Source organism: Cajanus cajan, chromosome 3, assembly GCF_000230855.2.
Source record: "Cajanus cajan strain Asha chromosome 3, NIPB_CcT2T_4, whole genome shotgun sequence".
NCBI lineage: Eukaryota > Viridiplantae > Streptophyta > Magnoliopsida > Fabales > Fabaceae > Cajanus > Cajanus cajan.
Genome location: NC_138519.1, coordinates 11,166,985 through 11,178,993, shown reverse-complemented (window position 1 = coordinate 11,178,993; position 12,009 = coordinate 11,166,985). Strand labels below are relative to the sequence as shown.

Here is a 12,009-nt window from a genome sequence, read left to right as displayed (position 1 = left end):
TATCATTACAAAGCATACATATGAATCAAGCACCAATTTACATCATATATCATACATATACGGACCAACTTTACAATATAGTATCATACTACTTTAAACATTTTTTCAATCCACATGATAACACCTTAGAACATCAAAATAATATGCATCTCCCTTCGACAACTGTCAAAGAAAACAACATACAGAGAGTTATACTCATCCAAATAAACTCAAACCTATCTCAAAAGAAATATAAGAGGATAATCTATAACTCTTGTGAAGACATGAAATTCTAAAAAAATATCTACTTAGTTAAAAATTTCCAAAAACGAAATAGATATAATCCATGCTGACAACTTGACCCCTGTTCACTAAAATAGCCATAACTAGAGTTCTAGATCTCCTTTTTAGGTGATTCTAATGCCATTGGAAAGCTGACATCCAATGCTACAACTTTTATGAACACAACAAAGTCTAATTCGGAAAGTACCAGACCGCTCAGCGCTTCCCAAAGCGTTCAGTGCTTTACCTCCAGGGATTCTCCCCCTATCATGCGACCCCCGAAGGGCTCAGCCCTTTCAAAAGCATTCAACCATTTCCAATGGCTTACCCTTTTCCTCCAGGGATCCTCCCTTGTTATGCAGCCCCCAAAGGGCTCAACCTTTTCAAATGACTTAACCGTTTGATGATAGAGGGCATCCATGTTCTTCACTAGATTTTTTTTACCTCCACACCTAAAACTCAGAAAATTCAACATGCAACCCCTTGAATCCATCCCCATAACTACAAATTTCAGAGATTGTATCAATAATAAGCTTTTAATTCATTCAATAGTTTAATGATTCTATCAAAATCCAATGTTCTAGCTTCCCTTACGAACCCTAACTCACAAGCACATTTCAACAATTCAATCTCACACCTCTGACATCCATTTTCAACAATCATAACCAAAAATACAATCATAATCTCATACAAAAAATATTTGAACCATCAAACGTCCAAACAGAAACAAGTATAGAATTACTAAAATCCTAGGGAACTTTCCCTCTACCTATTCCTTCATGTGATTTCACATACAAAGATCCATTTTTCCCCACACCTAGTTTCATTAATCAGAATACTCTTGATGCAATAAAGATCATCCCTAATCACTTCTTGAGCACTCCTCCTCAGAGTTCTTATTTCTCCTCTTCCCTTTCCTTATTCTTCATAATGCCAAAAAAATAAGACTAATGAGGGTTAATCTACTAACCCTTTCTTTACATTCCCTCGGGTCAAGTCAACCCAACTCATTACCTTTCCTGGCCTGCTTCTCCTTTTTCTCAAAATAATTTAATAAAATATATATAAATAATAATAGAAAAATATGTTTCCTTTAATAATAATAATTAAATATTTCTAACCCCAAAAATATAAGAAAAATATAATATTAATAATAATAATATTTTCTAAAAAATAGGATGTTACAAGAGCCATTAGTGATCTTAGTTCCTTCTCACTCTATAGTAGAGCTCTAACCTTTCCCTAAAACTTATATTGAGTTGCTATGTTTAGATTCAAAAATGATCCTTCCTTGAAGCTTAGATTGAGTTGTTATGTTAAGATTCAAACTAAGGAGTTAAGCATTAGAAGGAGAAGTTGTCATACGGGAGTTTTGGAGTTTCTCGAATTTTTGTCCCTTCCTCCTTGTTTTTAAGAGCAATCAAGGTAAGGGAAGCTTGTAAAATTGATCCTGTGTTGCATGAGTTGTAGATTACCTAAATTCATGAAATTGTGGTTGTGTTGTTGAATCAAGAGGTGGAAACCGCGGTGTTTTGATTCTTTTGTTGTTTTTGGTAAGTGAGAGGAAGTTAGTGATTTGTGAATTCTTGTTGGTTGCATGTTGAAATTTTCTAAACATTTGAGTTGCTTATATTATATTGTGTTGTTTCGTGAGTTGCATGTTGGATTGGAAAAGGATTTCAGGTGGTTTAAGTCTAAATTGTGATTTTGCCAAGTGTAGTGTAGACACCCAAATTTGTCCAGGGGGCATACAAACAAGGACATGGACCTCTGTTGTGAAGGGAAGGAGCTCCTGAAGCATGCCAACAAGAAGATAGGGCTTTAAAAAAGGCTCAAAATTTTTATTGACCCAGAACGGGCCGTTCCAAGGTCCAGAACGGGCCGTTCTAGATTTGGAACAGGCCGTTCCAAGTCTTTTAAAGGGGGCACAAAACCCAAATTGGAACAGGTCGTTCCAAAATCAGAACGGACCGTTTCAAGCTCCTCCAAAAAGGATTAAAGGTTTAACTGGAACGGGGCTGGAACGGGCCGTTCCTAAATCTGGAACGGCTCGTTCTAAGGTTGTTCTAGACCAACCATGTGGGCTTAATTTGGCTCCCAGAACGGGCCGTTCTGAAATCAGAACGGGTCGTTCTGGTTCCCCGGAACGGGCCGTTCTGGTTTTAGAATGGGTCGTTCCAGGGTCCAAACTAACCCACAACGGCCATATCCAGAACGACCGTTCCGATTTTGGAACGGGCCGTTCTGGACCCCCTCCCCGAAGTTTATAAATAGATAGCTGGGGGCTCATTTTTGAGGACCGAAAAATTTCGTTCAGCACTCTCTAGAGCTCGAAATCTCTCACTTTTTTTCTCTCTCTCTCCCATTGTATTTCTTGAGTATTGTGAGGCATTTGTGTAGTGTGAAAGGTTGCCATAAAGCGCCTACAATTTCTATATTGGAAGATCTAACAAAGTTTGCTACGAGGTATTTTAATCAATTTTCTTCTCTCTCTTTTATTTCTTATATTTGATAAATATTATTTATAATAAGAGCAATCATGTAGATATTTTAGAGTCAATTGTTTAATTTAAATTTTAAATCATGTAAATAATCATCGATAAAAGGGGATATAATATTTAATTTATTTTTTCTTATCGCATTAACTTCATCATAGGGTACCAATTTAGGGGGTTGTAAGGGTGCTTAATACCTCCCTTACACGTAACCGACCCCCGAACCCAATTCTGGTTATCAAGGCCATTATTGGATCTTTTAAAAAATCTTTTCTTTTTCCAATGTTTTCAGTAAAACATTGGTGGCGACTCCATAGAACTCATTTTCAAAACCATTGATTAAGGATTAGTTTGGTGTCCGGACATTCCTTAATTGATGAGACTTTTAAAGGATGTCTAAACCATTAGTCGCGAGATCGGAAATTTTTGGGTTGCGACAGATGGCGACTCCACTAGGGACGTTTTAAGAGGGTCAGGCCCATTTAATTGATGAAGTTAACAAAATAAAAATAATAATTTAAATATTTTTCCCTTTACCTTGTTTGTTTTATTTGTTTGGCTTTTATATTTGTTTGCTTGTTTAAATTAGGTACTTGGTTGGAATAAAAATTGTACACAATCCTTTGCACACAACAGTTCCCCCTACACCCGGGGGCATGAGGGTAATACACATAGGGAGTGGTTGACGTACGACCGGCCCAAGTTTGGCCTTAGAGCCTGCGAGCCTTGTCAAAAATCACACTCAAGGTGATAACCGGTTACTCTAGCCTGAAATACTGCGACAGACCTTAGAGTTTGCTAGGTGACGGCGACAGAGATACTGGGTCCCTATAAAGGGGGCACCTTGGGGGCCTTAAGACCAGTGAGATTAGAACCGTCCTATACAATGCACTTTTCTCGACAGGAACCACAGACCATCGATTTATACCGCTCATGGATGTATAATTGATTGAGCATATGATTGTTGCATAGTTGTTTGTATAAAAAATATTAATAAAATAGTTCGTCTGCCTTTTGTCATAATCCCTTTCTTTTGTCTAAAAATATGAACAAAAAATATAATGAAGCGCTTATATGCTATACATATGTTAGAACTAGTAGGAATACTCGACGGGCACCGATGATGACTGACCTTCTAAGGTGTGGTGTAACCTTTGTCATATCGTAAAATATTACGAAAAGGGACACCTACCTTCATAAGGGCAAGAGTCATCCTGTCAGTAATCTCCTTCAATAGATCTATAAACAAGCATAATAGAAATCTATTGTTATCCCTCGAAGGTGGCTTCTCAGTACTCCGTACTCACGAGGACCCAAAAAATACAAGCTATGGAGGCACTAACGGAAAGGAACCGCGAGCTGGATGAAGAGCTTAAGCAGCTTAGGGAGCAAATGGCTCGAATGTGCGAAACTATGAGCAAGCTCCAACATGAGGACCACAGTGCTAGTCACGTAGGAGACGCATCCAAGGACCACCTAAATGCTTTAGAAGAGAGGTTAAGAGCGGTGGAAGGTCAGAGCTTTGACATTCAGGAGGCCGCTGAAATGTGCTTGGTACAGGATATCCAATTTCTGCCCAAGTTTTAAAGTCCCGACTTCCAAAAGTATACGGGATCCAGTTCCCCCAAAAGGCATCTGACAATGTACTGCCGGAAGATGGCCGCCCATGTGAACAATGAGAAGCTCCTGATACACTATTTTCAAGAAAGCTTATCGGATACGGCCCTCAACTGGTACATACAGCTGGAGGAAGGTAGGATCCAAACATGGAAGCAGCTCGCTAACGCCTTCTTGCAATGGTACAAATACAATATTGACCTTGTCCCCGACAGATCTAACTTACAAGGGTTAAGCAAGAAGGGGGATGAACCTTTCAAAGCTTATGCGCAGAGGTGGAGAGAGCTGGCAGCACAAGTAGAGCCCTCGCTGTCCGACAAGGAAATGGTGACCTTGTTCATCAACTCTTTAACCGGCCCCTATTATGATAAGATGATAGGGAATACCTTGACCCTTTTCGCTGACATAGTCACCATAGGTGAAAGGGTCGAGTAAGGCTTGAAGAGTCAGAGAATAGGAAGGACACCGACGAGCCACGATCCTAAGAAGTCCTACGGGAATAAAAAGGAAGAAGGAGTTAACGCTGTTACCATAACTACTGGCACCTCCAACAATAGAGGCACATCCCAATCTGAACCGTGGAAAGAGAAGGCAGTGGATAAGATTCCTACCACCTATACCGAACTACTTCCTAAACTCTTGGAAGCCTCGATGCTTGTACGACTTCCGCCGCTAAAAAGATTCAATCCCCCCTTTCCTACATGGTACAACCCCGAAGAGCGATGTGATTATCACTCCAGTTCCCCGGGGCATTATGTGGAACGATGCAGCGCCCTCAAGCTTCGAGTCCAAGGCCTAATTGACGCCGGGTGGTTAAAGTTTGACACGGACACACCTAGTATCGACAAGCAGCCGCTTCCCAAGCATGAAGATTAAGACCAGTGAAACGGTGTTGTTGGAAGACCGCCTGAATAGGGATGTCCATTAGGGATTCATGTTTTCTTCATCATGAGTTTTATTATTTCACTGTTTCTAACTCATAACTCTGCCCAAGGTTGTGAGTTTCTACAATAAAGGGTGTAATGAATTTTCTTTTATAATAAAATACGTCATTTAGAAGTTGTGTCTATCCTATTTTCTCTCTTTATTTTCTTCTTTTTTTGCCATCCATGCAATAAAATTATAAACCTAAATACAGAACCTAGTGAACATGGCCGAAGGAAACGAAGTTGAGCAAAATCTAAACTCGTGTGATGTATCGCTTGAGCATGAAGAGAATCTATCCCCCGAAATACAAAGGTTGATGGACCAAGAGAATCGTATAATCCAACCCTACCAAGAAGAAGTTGAACAGATTAATCTAGGGCAAGAAGAAGATAGGAAGGAAATATCAATCGGCACGAGGATGGCAAAGGAGGTCAGGAGTCATCAATTGATCGACCTCTTGAAGGAATATGTTGATGTTTTCGCTTGGTCTTATCACGACATGCCAGGATTAGACTACGAAATCGTTGAACACAAATTGCCCATAAAAAACAAAATTCCTCCGGTAAAGCAAAAACTTCGAAGGATTAAACCTGAGTGGTCCCTCAAAATAAAGGAAGAAGTTTAAAAACAACTAGACGCTGGGTTTTTGGTTGTATCTTGGTATCCTGAATGGCTTGCGAACATAGTGCATGTACTAAAGAAGAACGGGAAGATACGAGTTTGTGTAGACTATCGAGATCTAAATCGAGCCAGTCCCAAAGATGACTTCCCACTACCACACATTGACGTGCTCGTAGACAACACATCTACGAACACTATTTTCTCATTTATGGACGGATATTCGGGATACAACCAGATCAAGATGGCCATCGAAGATCAAGAGAAAACTTCTTTCATCACCCCTTGGGGCACCTTCTGTTACCGGGTGATGCCTTTCGGTTTGAGAAACGCAGGGGCAACCTTTCAAAGAGCAATGGTAACCCTATTCCATGACATGATCCACAAGGAGGTAGAGGTGTATGTAGATGACATGATTGCTAAGTCGAAAGATGAAAATGATCATCTTATCCACCTAAGAAAACTGTTCAATCGGCTTCGTAAATACAAATTGAAGCTAAATCCTACCAAATGTACTTTTGGAGTCCGATCAGGAAAACTCCTTGGGTTCATCGTTAGTGAAAAAGTGATAGAAGTGGATCCAGACAAAGCCAGAGCCACAATCGAAATGCCGCCCCCTAGGACAGAAAAGGAAGTCAGGGGATTTCTTGGTAGGGTGAATTATATAGCTCGTTTCATATCTCAGTTGACTGACACATGTGCTCCTATCTTTAAGCTGCTCCGAAAGAATCAACCCGTGGAATGGAATGAGGAATGCCAAATCGCTTTCGATAAGATTAAGCAATGTCTCATCAATCCACCAATATTGATGCCTCCTATTAAAGGAGAACCTCTCATCCTATACCTCACGATCTTGGAAGATTCCATGGGATGTATGCTAGGACAATTAAACAAGACTGATAACCAAAAGAGAGCTATCTATTACTTGAGCAAGAAATTTACTGATTACGAAGCTCGGTATTCTCCTTTAGAAAAAACATGTTGCACCTTGGTGTGTGCCACCCGGCGGCTAAGACAGTACGTGCTGAGACATACCACCCAGCTGATATCCAAAATGGATTCTATCAAGTACCTACTTGAAAAGTCTGTTCTGGTTAGGAGAATTGCCAGATGGCAAGTCCTGCTATTAGAATATGATATTGTATATGTCTCGCAAAAGCAATCAAAGGTAGTGTCTTGGTCGATCATTTAGCAAACGGACCGATCAAGGACGAATACATGGTCAAGGAGGAATTCCCCGATGAAGAAATATTGACCTTGAAGGATGAGCCAAAAAAGCAAAGTCAAAATGAATCCTAGTCGATGTTCTTCGACGGCGCCTCCAATATAATGGGGCACGGAATAGGAGCCATACTGATATCGTCCCAAGGAAAACATATCCCGGTGACGGCAAGGTTGGACTTTGAATGCACCAACAACATGGCTGAATATGAAGCTTGTATACTGGGTCTACAGGCTGCGCTCGGTAACGAAGTCACCGAACTAGAAGTCTACGGCGATTCAGCTCTGGTGATATACTAGCTACGAGATGAATGGGAAACGAAGGACTACAAATTAATCCCCTATCGTGCATACGTTCAGGATTTGATGTCTCAATTTGAATCCATTAACTTTGAGCATACCCCAAGAGAAGGGAATCAGTTAGCAGATGCGCTGGTCACACTGGCTTCCATGTTTGCTATAAAAGAGGGATGTGAAATACCAGTCATCAGAATCAGATGACATGAGACACAAGCTCATTGTTGCACACTGGAAGAAGAGGAAGATGGCCATCCTTGGTATTTTGACATCCATCAATACATCAAAGAAGGGAAATACCTAGTCGGGGCATCTGACAATGACAAGAAAACAATCAGACGAAGGGTTGTCGGATTCGTATTACATGAGAACATCCTGTACAAGAAGAGTTTTGATTCCATCTTGTTAAGATGTATTGGTCAGAAGTAGTCTCAATCATTAATGAAAGAAGTCCACGAAAGAACCTTCGGTACCCATATAGCTGGACAGGTCATGGCCAAAAAGATCATGAGGGCAGGATACTTTTGGTCCACTATGGAGAAGGATTGCATCATATATGCTAGGAGGTGCCACAAATGCCAAATATATGCTGATAATATCCAAGTCCCACCAAGTGAGCTCAATGTAATGGCCTCACCCTAGCCTTTCTTGATGTGGGGCATGGATGTCATTGGACCTATTGAACCCAAGGCCTCAAACGGACATAGATTCATTCTAGTGGCTATTGATTACTTCACCAAATGGGTTGAAGCCACGTCATACGCACATGTAACCCGTAAAGTGGTGGTCAATTTTGTCAGAAAAAACATAATATGTCGTTATGGAATACCTGAAAAAATTATAACAGACAATGGGTCTAACCTCAACAACAAGATGATGACTGAATTATGTGACTCTTTCAAGATTCAACATCATAACTCCTCCCCTTATAGGCCAAAAATGAATGGGGCAGTTGAGGCAGCCAACAAGAATATCAAAAAGATCATTCAAAAAATGGTCGTTACACATAAAGATTGGCATGAGATGCTACCTTACGCATTGCATGGGTACAGAACATCCGTTCGCACATCGACGGGCGCTACCCTTTTTTCCTTAGTATACGGGATGGAAGCAGTCTTGCCTATCGAGGTGGAAATTCCTTCTTTGAGATTACTCACGGAGGCAAAGCTCCCAGAAACTGAATGGGTTCAAACCAAATTTGACCAACTAAATCTCATAGAAGAGAAAAGGTTAGACGCCATTTGTCACGGGAAAACATATCAAAGGAGAATCAAGAGAGCCTTCGACAAGAGAGTCCAACCGCGACCATTTGAAGAGGGGGACCTAGTACTCAGGAAACTTCTACCAGCACAGAAGGATAAGATAGGGAAATGGAAGGCCCATACGTGGTCAAGCGAGCCTTTTCTAGAGGAGCATTGATCCTTATTAGCATGGATGGTGAAGAACTCGCTTACCCAGTAAACTCTGATGCCGTGAAGAAGTTCTATGCTTAAGCGCAAAAAAAAAAAGGGCGTTAAAGCAAGACGAACTGATGGCCTAGAAGCCCTATCACCCTCTATAGAAGTCAAGAAATTACTTGAGGTAGTGCTAATCAGACGACTAGGAGGATGCCAAGCTTCGTTTCTGAAAGTCATGATCACTCAAGCCCAGACACCGGCCAACCTCTGTCAGTGTTTCAAAACCTCCTCTTGTAACCCTCCTTAAAATTTTCTAAATGGTAATAAAATACCATTTTTCTCAGCTCTTTCAACCTTTATCTTTAAATGACATATTTTGGTATAAAAGAGAAAAATCAAAATAACCAAGCAAAAAGGCAGTTAAATAGATGAGACAATCCTATACGGGCCTCTAAAGCAAGCAAAAGTTATGTGCAAATCTTCAAAAAAAAAAAACGGGGGGGGGGGGGTAAAGAGAAGCCACTTGATACCAATAGATTTCTAAAAAGCTTAAATGTATATGTATGGCATACAGAAAAGCGCGCACTTGAAATAAACAACTTTTCACATTAAAAGGGAATTATCCAAAAAGGCAGTAGGTTACAAACATTTTCGATCCATGCATGCATCATGAATAAAATCTCTGAAGAAAGCAATCAAGAAAGGAGCCACGTGTGAAGGGGCAAAACTCTTCCTTCACGACAAAAGATCAGACAGGGTCAAGTAAATCCTTTACAATGACCAGCCATAGACAAAAAAAGGCAAGCTTCGTACATGTTGAAAAGCCGAAGCATTTAAAAAAATATATATATAGCAGAAAAAGGCAAGCTTTAAATGTGAAAAAGCCGAAGCTAAACAAAGAAATGAAAAAAAACCTACAACAAGAAGTGTCTGGAGAGGCATCACAATACTCAAGCGGCAAGAGCAACATTGGAATCTCTGCCAGTCATCCACTTCTCTGCCCACCAACACAGGGGCACATCAAACATCTCCTGCCCATCAACCTGGGGGCAGTCTTTCATCTCACATCACCAACAAGAAGATATCAAGTACAAGACCAGTAAGGGTTGCTAGATCCCTAAAACTAGTACAAGATCAGTAAAGGTTGCTAGATCCTCAAAACTAGTACAAGATCAGTAAGGGTTGCTAGATCCCTAAAACTAGTACAAGATCAGTAAGGGTTGCTAGATCCCTAAAACTAGTACAAGATCAGTAAGGGTTGCTAGATCCCTAAAACTAGTACAAGATCAGTAAAGGTTGCTAGATCCTCAAAACTAGTACAAGATCAGTAAGGGTTGCTAGATCCCTAAAACTAGTACAAGATCAGTAAGGGTTGCTAGATCCCTAAAACTAGTACAAGATCAGTAAGGGTTGATAGATCCCTAAAACTAGTACAAGATCGGTAAGGGTTGCTAGACCCTAAAACTAGCAGTGGGTCGGCTGAAGCCCTAAATATCAGTCCAGCTTGGAGAGGCTGAGCTCAAAATATACTTCCTTTTTAACAAGCCACAAATAAAGAGACACACTACCATGAGACAAGCAGAAGCAGTAGGAAGCATCTACATCAAGACCAGAAGCCTAGATGTTTCGGTTTAGCATCCTTATCACCCGACGGAGCATATAAACCAACACTCAGTCGCTCTTAGGGACAAGGATACAAGTAAACACCATCTACCCGAAGGAAATGACGTGGGGGCATCTACACTGCTGAAGTAAAGGAGAAGATTCAAACATAACAAGTGACATAGGGCATTCACATAGATCTTGAAGCCTAGATGTTTCGGTTCACCATCCCTGACACCCAATAGAGCATACAATCCAACACTCAGTTGCTCCAAGGGGCAAGGATATATGGAACACCGTCTACCTGAAGGAAATAACGTGAAGGAATATATCGTCAAAACAAGAGTGAAGATCCAAATTTTCACCTCACCATCACAAGGGAAACGATGCAAAAGCACCAAAGAGACGAAGAGAAAACCCGGAAGAAACGTCTACGTCTTTCCTTGCCTTTGGAAAAGCAACACATTACTATTCCAAAGGACAAGTAAAGAGGGGCAGCTGTAGACACCCAATTTCGTCCGGGGGGCATACAAACAAGGATATGGACCTCTGTTGTGAAGGGAAGGAGCTCCCGAAGCATGCCAACAAGAAGACAAGGCTTTAAAAAAGGCTCAAAATTTTTATTGGCCCAGAACGGGCCGTTCTAAACTCGGAACGGGCCGTTCCAAGGTCCGGAACGGGCCGTTCTAGATTTGGAACGGGCCGTTCCAAGTATTTTAAAGGGGCCACAAAACCCAAATTGGAACGGGCCGTTCCAAAATCGGAATGGACCATTCCAAACTCCTCCAAAAAGGGTTAAAGGTTTAACTGGAACGGGGCTGGAACGGGCTGTTCCTAAATCTGGAACGGGCCGTTCCAGACCAACCATGTGGGCTTAATTTGGCCCCCAGAACAGGCCGTCTGAAATCAGAACGGGTCGTTCTGGTTCCTCGGAATGGGCCGTTTCAGTTTCAGAACGGGTCGTTCCAGGGTCCAAATTAACCCACAACGGCCATATCCAAAACGGCCGTTCCGATTTTGAAACGGGCCGTTCTGGACCCCCTCCCCGAAGTCTATAAATAGACAGTTGGGGGTTCATTTCTGAGGACCAGAAAATTTTGTGCAGCACTCTCTAGAGCTCGAAATCTCTCACTTTTTCTCTCTCTCTCTCCCATTATATTTCTTGAGTATTGTGAGGCATTTGTGTAGTGTGAAAGGTTGCCATAAAGTGCCTACAATTTCCATATTGGAAGATCTAACAAAGCTTGCTACGAGGTATTTTAATCAATTTTCTTCTCTCTCTTTTATTTCTTATATTTGATAAATATTGTTTATAATAAGAGCAATCATGTAGATATTTTAGAGTCAATTGTTTAATTTAAATTTTAAATCATGTAAATAATCATCGATAAAAGGGGACATAATATTTAATTTATTATTTCTTATCGCATTAACTTCATCATAGGGTACCAATTTAGGGCGTTGTAAGGGTGCTTAATACCTTCCTTACACGTAACCGAACCCCGAACCCAATTCTGGTTATCAAGGCCATTATTGGATCTTTTAAAAAATCTTTTCTTTTTCTAATGTTTTGA

At 40.8% G+C, this 12,009-nt stretch overlaps 2 protein-coding genes across 2 annotated transcripts; both read left to right on the top strand.

Moving 5' to 3' along the window:
* Positions 1 to 4,412: 4,412 nt before the first annotated feature.
* Positions 4,413 to 5,249, top strand: LOC145949272 (uncharacterized). Its single transcript, XM_083071603.1, has 2 exons — positions 4,413 to 4,804; positions 4,931 to 5,249. The coding sequence occupies exons 1-2, from the start codon at positions 4,413 to 4,415 to the stop codon at positions 5,247 to 5,249; spliced, it is 711 nt and encodes a 236-aa protein (XP_082927729.1).
* Positions 5,250 to 7,220: 1,971 nt separating this feature from the next.
* Positions 7,221 to 7,640, top strand: LOC145956046 (uncharacterized). The gene is made up of 2 exons (XM_083071602.1): positions 7,221 to 7,427; positions 7,500 to 7,640. The coding sequence occupies exons 1-2, from the start codon at positions 7,221 to 7,223 to the stop codon at positions 7,638 to 7,640; spliced, it is 348 nt and encodes a 115-aa protein (XP_082927728.1).
* Positions 7,641 to 12,009: the final 4,369 nt, after the last annotated feature.

Bases quoted from the DNA above. Each gene is read 5' to 3' on its own strand.
- LOC145949272 (XM_083071603.1), top strand. From the start codon at position 4,413: ATGGCCGCCCATGTGAACAATGAGAAGCTCCTGATACACTATTTTCAA. The intron at 4,805-4,930 runs GTAAGGCTTGAA...CTCCAACAATAG, and splicing joins ACCATAGGTGAAAGGGTCGA to AGGCACATCCCAATCTGAAC.
- LOC145956046 (XM_083071602.1), top strand. From the start codon at position 7,221: ATGTTCTTCGACGGCGCCTCCAATATAATGGGGCACGGAATAGGAGCC. The intron at 7,428-7,499 runs GTGATATACTAG...GCATACGTTCAG, and splicing joins TCTACGGCGATTCAGCTCTG to GATTTGATGTCTCAATTTGA.